General features: G+C 46.2%; 1 protein-coding gene across 1 annotated transcript; it reads left to right on the top strand.

Moving 5' to 3' along the window:
• The first annotated feature begins 1,914 nt into the window (after window positions 1–1,914).
• LOC102295880 (potassium voltage-gated channel subfamily G member 3) lies at window positions 1,915–5,597 on the top strand. The gene is made up of 2 exons (XM_014330687.2): window positions 1,915–3,082; window positions 3,573–5,597. The coding sequence occupies exons 1-2, from the start codon at window positions 2,514–2,516 to the stop codon at window positions 4,216–4,218; spliced, it is 1,215 nt and encodes a 404-aa protein (XP_014186173.1). The 5' UTR covers window positions 1,915–2,513; the 3' UTR covers window positions 4,219–5,597.
• Window positions 5,598–6,897: the final 1,300 nt, after the last annotated feature.

Raw genomic sequence — 6,897 nt, 5'->3', positions numbered from 1 at the left:
ACCCGCACCCCAAGGCCCTACCTGTGTGGGTGAGTGTGGTGGAGCGGGAAGAGGGAGGTAGCCAGGGATGGGGAGGAAAACGAGGGAGGGGAGGATGCCCCTCCCTAGGGCCAGCTCCCCCGCTGACCCCAGTAGGCACCCCCGTCCTCTGGTGCCCACCAAGGCAAGGGAGCCCAGGTCCATCCACACCGGGGCCTACGGTAGCAGCACTGCCAAGCCCCACAGGACCCGGGGCAGCCCACCCTACCCCACCGCAGAGGAAACTGTACCCACCCCAACATTCAATCATCTCAGAACTCGTAATGCAAGAGTGTGAGCAGACCTCTCCCATACAGTCATACAGCCACTCTGTCGCTGCTATTTATTATGCTCCCATTTTTTTTTCTCCTATGCAATATTTCAGCAGATGTGCAGATGATCCATGACCTTAATGACCTTCCACCCTTATTTATTATTTATTATATTTTATTACGATACCCTTGTAATGCTTGTTTTTCTTTTTCTTTTTTTGTATATTGTTTTCTTTACTTTCAGACCTTTGTGATCTTGCTGCCTAACTTCACTGTTCAAGCAACTGTATAATGATAATAAAAGTTCTAGGTTCTTTATGCATTTTAAGTTAATTTTATGTTTTTAAGCTACAATAAATAAGCAACTTCATGTTTAAAAAATCAGATTGTAATGTTTAGATTGTTGGTTTTAAAACAAACATTGGTGGAAACAATGTTCAGTCTATTTACAGTTGACGATATTTTAAGTTACACGCCACACTCGGTAGAGGGCAGCATTTTTTCCTTTCTCAGTGGGTGGTAGAGATTTGGAGATGGATGCAGCAAAGTTTTCCAGCTGTGGGTAAAGAGTGTGAGTGTCATTGCTCCCTTCACGTTAATGCAGCCATTGAGGTATGCAATTAGCATTTTATGTGTTGCTAGAAAAATAAGATGTTTTTTGTGACAGAGCTGTTTATATGTTAGTCACAGAATGTGTCAACATTTTGTAAAGGTCAAAATGTGAATGTTTATGTTGTTGAATAATATGCTTTATGAGAACGCCTTACTGTAAAAAATTGATTATTTTATGTTGTTTTGTACATCATGGCATCATTGGTAGCACCTGTGTCCAACAACCTGGAGAGAGTTACGTCGTGACAGAAACATATTCTGCTAGACTGCTGTTCAAGTGTGTTGAAGACTTAAAGGCCATCCAGGCCCTTAACCTCTTCAATTTTAATGAGAAAAAGACTGAAGTGATGATGTTTGCAGGTATCACTCTGACACCCTTGTTGATATCTGTTCCTTGGCCCAGTACATCAGGCTGACTATTACAAACCAGTGTGGAAAAATTATTTAATTTCCAGTTGAGGCAGCTGGCCAAAATAAAGCCAGTTCTTTCCAGGCAGCACTTTGAGAGTGTAATCCACACCTTTGTTACCATTCTGCTGGACTACTGGAATGAACTTTGCTTGAGGGCTGGTGCTTCTTCAGTGGCTCATCTTCAGTTAGTACAGAATGCTGCTGCATGTCTTTGAATCAGCACACACAATTATAAGCATGTTTCTCCCATTTTAACCTGGAACCACTGGCCGCCTATAAATTTTAGGATCACTTTTGGAATTGCTTTAAAAGGCTGTAATTATCTCGTCCCACATTACTTCCTGTTCTCTCAGGTCGGCCGATCAGCTGCTCCTGAGTGTATCGAAAGCTAAGCATAAGCTCAGAGGGCACCTTCACCGTTACAGCTTGTAAAACATTTGGAACAACTTAGCCTTGTACAGGCATTTATTAATCTTTATTCGTTTTTGTTGCATGGCTGTAGTTCCTTGTTTTCTCCAAAATCCGATGATGAGGATGATGATGATGATGATGAGCTGTGTCCAGCAGGGGGAAACCTTTCCACAGCTCTGCAGGTTATTACTGAGTTCATAAAATCATTATGCACACATGCTTTGATGCGCACTGAAACATTAAATTATGATTAAGAGGATTAAAGGTTTAATATGTGATGAAAATGAGGACAGCTAAAGAGGAAGAAGATCAACAGCAGAGGATGAGGAGATGCTGAAGCACAGGAAGGAGGTTTTGGGGGATATAACGTGTCTCTGGCTCGGACTCTTCGGATCAGCGAGTGATCCTCCCCCTCTCTGACAGGAGGAGGAGGAGGGTGAGCTGCTGCTCTTCACTCTCAGAGATGCAGCAGAAGTCAAAGAGAATCCTCGCTGATTTCTGCTGAGCAGGAAATCTGTCTATGGCATTGATTCAGTTTCTCAGAGTTTGACTAAAAATAATCGATGAAAGTGGGTCACTGCTCATTTGATCTTCTTTACATTCCTGACACGCTTCCATTTTCACTGAAGCTGCAAAGACATTTTTATCTGAGGAGGAAACTTGAGAAGCAACAGCGTTCTCGCACTCTTTGGCTGCTGACATGAAACTTTGGAGCATCTTGGCTGCGCTCGCAGGAGTCTGAAGGTTTCCAGCACGAACTGCGGCAACGCCTCCTCACGCAGAGAAAACATGAAATGTGGCAGCAGCCTCTGCACGCTGAACGTTGGTGGCCGCAGGTTCTCCTACACTGCGGAGCTGATGAGGCGTCTCCCCCTCAGCAGACTCAGTCGACTGCTTCGCTGCGTGTCGGAGAGCGAGCTTCTTGAGCTCTGCGATGACTACGATCGTGATCGCAATGAGTTCTTCTTTGACCGCCACTCTGAGGCCTTCAGTTTCATCATGCTGTACGTGCAGCACGGGAAACTGCGCTTTGTGCCACACATGTGTGAGCTTTCCTTCTACAACGAGATGCTGTACTGGGGCCTGGAGAGCTCTGATCTGCAGCTGTGCTGCCAGCGTCTTCTGGACGACCGCATGTCTGACGCCCTCGTGCACTTCTTCCCGGAGGAGGAGCTACCACGTGGCCCTGAGATTACGCAGAATCCTTGGCTGGAGAAGATGAGGAGAACATTTGAGGAGCCCACATCCTCGTTGGCTGCGCAGCTCCTTGCTTCAGTGTCAGTGCTGTTTGTAGTCATCTCCATGGTGATGCTATGTGCCAGCACCTTACCTGATTGGACAGCGCTGGAACAGCAAAGGTAGGACTCACACTGACACACACACTGCACTATTCAGAATCAGCCCCTGACAGACCCGGTCCAGTTCTGACAGGTACCTGCAGCAGGTAGAGAACTGATTCGGTTCGGAGGAAAACCGGGACCAGCAGCGGATTATTGATAATTGACTGATAAGCCACAAAGTGTACATGCTCCTGTGTGTGTAAAGCTTCTTGCCACAGTGGTAGCTCTGCATGCTTGAGTTGGCTGTGAGATGTGCTACCCAACACAACCGCAGAGGGATCTGTGTCTCCAGCTGGAATCAAACCAGCAACCTTTTGCTCACCAAGCAAATGCGTTAACCATTGCGTCATTGTCAGTGTACCTAATATGAATAACTTAACTCCCCTTCTGTGTGAAACCATTGTGAATGATTGTCTGACATCTCCACCTGTGATTTGTTAATTTTCAGCAACATCTCATTGGTCTATCTCTGCTTTCTCATTTGTCCCCTCTGGCCCCTCCCTTGCAGCATCATTGAGGCGGTGTGCATTGGTTGGTTCACGGCAGAGTGCATTGTCCATTTCCTAGTGTCTCGTGATAAGTGGGACTTCATTCAGCGGCCTCTGAACATCATTGACCTTCTGGCCATCCTGCCATACTACATCTCTGTTGCCATGACGAGCCTGACGGGCGAGAACTCGCAGCTGCAGCGAGCCGGTGTGACACTGCGTGTCCTTCGCATGATGCGGATCTTCTGGGTTATCAAGCTGGCGCGTCACTTCATGGGCCTGCAGACACTTGGCCTGACGCTTCGTCGCTGCTATCGTGAGATGGTAATGCTCCTGGTCTTCGTCTGTGTTGCCATGGCGATCTTCAGTGCGCTGGCTCAGCTGCTAGAGCACGGCCTTGACCTGGAGGCTGGAAACCATGACTACGCCAGTATCCCCGCTGCCTGCTGGTGGGTCATCATATCCATGACCACAGTGGGCTACGGGGACATGTACCCGATGACGGTGGCGGGACGCATGCTCGGAGGCCTCTGCGTGGTGAGCGGCATCGTCCTGCTGGCGCTGCCCATCACCTTCATCTATCACAGCTTTGTCCAGTGCTACCACGAGCTGAAGATGCGTTCAGCTCGCTGCGGCCGCAGTCTGTCGGGCGAATTCATCAACTGACCGTCATCCTGCTGCTGAGGAGGGGCGCTGCCATCAGCTCCATCACAATGAGAAGGATACAATTGATCGGACCGATCAAAAAAGCAACTCGAGTTTTCCCCTGATGCCTCCATCGGAGTGAATGTGTGTGATTGGCTGAATACAGGGTGTAGTGAAACATAACCTAACCCTCCATTTGCTGTTTTCAAGTCCAAACAGGACTCAGGTGACTTTACTTTGATAGTTTCTCATCCTGATTCGATCTTGGACTGAACTCACAGACAGTCAGGTTCTGTTAGGTTGCTCAGAAGAGTCGGGGAATAATGCGCTCACACAGTGAAATGGTGGTGAGATAAACTCACACCATGCGATGCCCCCTCAGGTTAGGCATGAGAGGCAACCCGGCGGTCTGTGGCATAATTGAACCCCTCCTTTGTTTCCATGATGACCATAGAGCCAGTCAGCTGAAGTGTTGAAAGCATTTGGTTTGAATGTCCGGATGGAGAAGCGGGCGGAGTGTGAAGTATCTGACTACTTCTTCTTCTGTGTGAAATGCCGCAGGGTTTGAACCAAAGTACACTTATACAGGCGACCCCTTTAACCTTTGACCTTTACTCCAGAGATGTCAAACTCTCCATTTAGGCAGCAGCTCATGTGTTTATGAACTCTGACCTCTGTTGCCTGATTTCGATCAGAAAACCACATCAGCTCATTAAAGGTTAAACCTGAAAACCTCACTGACTCCACCTGTCCATCATTTAAACATCGTCTCAGTGTTGCACAAAATACAATAACAATGAAATCAGGTTTTCACATTAGAGTTACAATGGGACTCACACAAAACACCTGACATTAAAGCTCCTGTTAACAAACCGAGCGAGCTGGAAGGAGACGAGAGCAGCGAGGAGGCGGGAAGGTCGTCACAATAAAGCGAGTTTGTGATGAATCACGCGTGGTTCATTGCCTCCTGCCGTGTGACTCCAAATCTTAAATCAGAGAAAACATTCACGGAGTGTGTGAGTTCTCACAGGAACGCAGCGTGTCGAGCATCTCTGAAGGACGTGGCTGATCAGAGACAGGAGCAGAGTTCAGCTTATTATTAGCCGGGTCTGCAGATAGAGACGAGGCACAGGAACCTTTCAGTCTTTTGTTTTGCAGAAACATCAGCAAATGTAAAATGATTCTGTGGGGAGAATAAACACCAGCATCACCCAGTCTTCAGGAATAACTTCCTGCAGATTTTTTATCCAGTCTGTGGTAACCCCTTCAGTTTCTCATGAATGGATATAGTATCTGAGACAGCAAACAGCCAGCTGTTCATCTGCATCTGAAGGTCAAAGGTCACTCTTTGAGAATGCCCACATGTTGGACAGAGAAGACAGATGGAGAGAAGGAAGCATGTCCACTGTGAACAACCATCTTTGAACAGAGGGTGGGGCTTACGACACCAACTGTCTGCCATCTATAATCCAGTCTGAGATGGTAAATGGCAAATGGCCTGCATTTGTATAGCGCTTTACTCACTCCCTAAGGACCCCAAAGCGCTTTACACTACATTCAGTCATTCACCCATTCACACACACATTCACACACTGGCAATGGCAAGCTACATTGTAGCCACAGCTGCCCTGGGGCGCAATGACAGAGGCGAGAGATCAGAAGCCATAAGAAGATCACCTGTAACCTTCACTAAAGCTGTTTCTGTGTTGTGATGGGCTCTGAAACCTGATGGAAACTCCTCAAATAAACCCAGCTGTTTTAGAACTACTACTCTCAGTGTTCTTCCTCCAAAAGGTGTCCAGCCCCCTCCTCCAGTTCTTCTGGGAAGCAGCAGGACATTCCCAGGCCTCCCTATCAAACCTCTGTCTCTCCATTTGGATGTGAAACAGTTCTCCTAGAGACCAGGAGCAGGGCTCTAGACTAACTTTTTGCCAGTTAGGCGTACCGGCACAAAAGTTAGGCGCATACAAATTTTATAATAATTTATATAATATAATGTGTTCTGGATACACTGTGCTTTTTCAGCATTCAAAGATTGATGACACCGTGTCAGAGCACTGGCTATGAATTTCAGAAGGATCAGGCCTTAACTTAACAGAAAAGTTAGCAATAGTTCTTTTCCTATTACAGCTACATCCACTTCTGTCGTGCCTAGGCGGCTCACTAGGGCTGGGTATCATCACTGATTTCTATAATCCATTCGATTCCGGTTTTCAAAGTCCCGATTCGATTCAACTTAGCCTCAGACAGTCAGAAATATTATAATTCTGATCATTTATCAGTACTGACTTCATCATAATTGTGAACATCACAGCAGATGCCTTTGTGTGAAAGTAACTGAGAATAAAACACAGAAAAACATGAAGGAGATTTTCCTGGTCTGGCTTTTTATAGCAGATAACCTTAAAAATATTCTACAATGTTCTGCATATAAAGTTTAAATTTCTTCAGTACTGAACAACAGAAAAAACAGGCTTTCTTGTCCGAGGTCATTTAAGTTAAAAAAAGAAAAGAAAAGAAAAAGACAGCAGCCACAGCGCTGTAAACAACGGTAGACTGGTGGGTAATAAGCAAATGAATAATACAGAAAACAGAGATTGGAGACGGAAACTGTTCTTGAAGTACAGAGAGAGAGAGAGAGAGCTAGCTGTGCATGGAGTGTGATTTTAATAGTCGTGGAAGCAAAACAGCAAAATTCAT

Source organism: Haplochromis burtoni, unplaced genomic scaffold, assembly GCF_018398535.1.
Source record: "Haplochromis burtoni strain Fernald_Lab_line unplaced genomic scaffold, NCSU_Asbu1 Contig_927, whole genome shotgun sequence".
Classification (NCBI taxonomy): Eukaryota; Metazoa; Chordata; class Actinopteri; order Cichliformes; family Cichlidae; genus Haplochromis; species Haplochromis burtoni.
The sequence above is the reverse complement of the archived record's forward strand: the minus strand, read 5'-3'. Positions and strand labels throughout refer to the sequence as shown.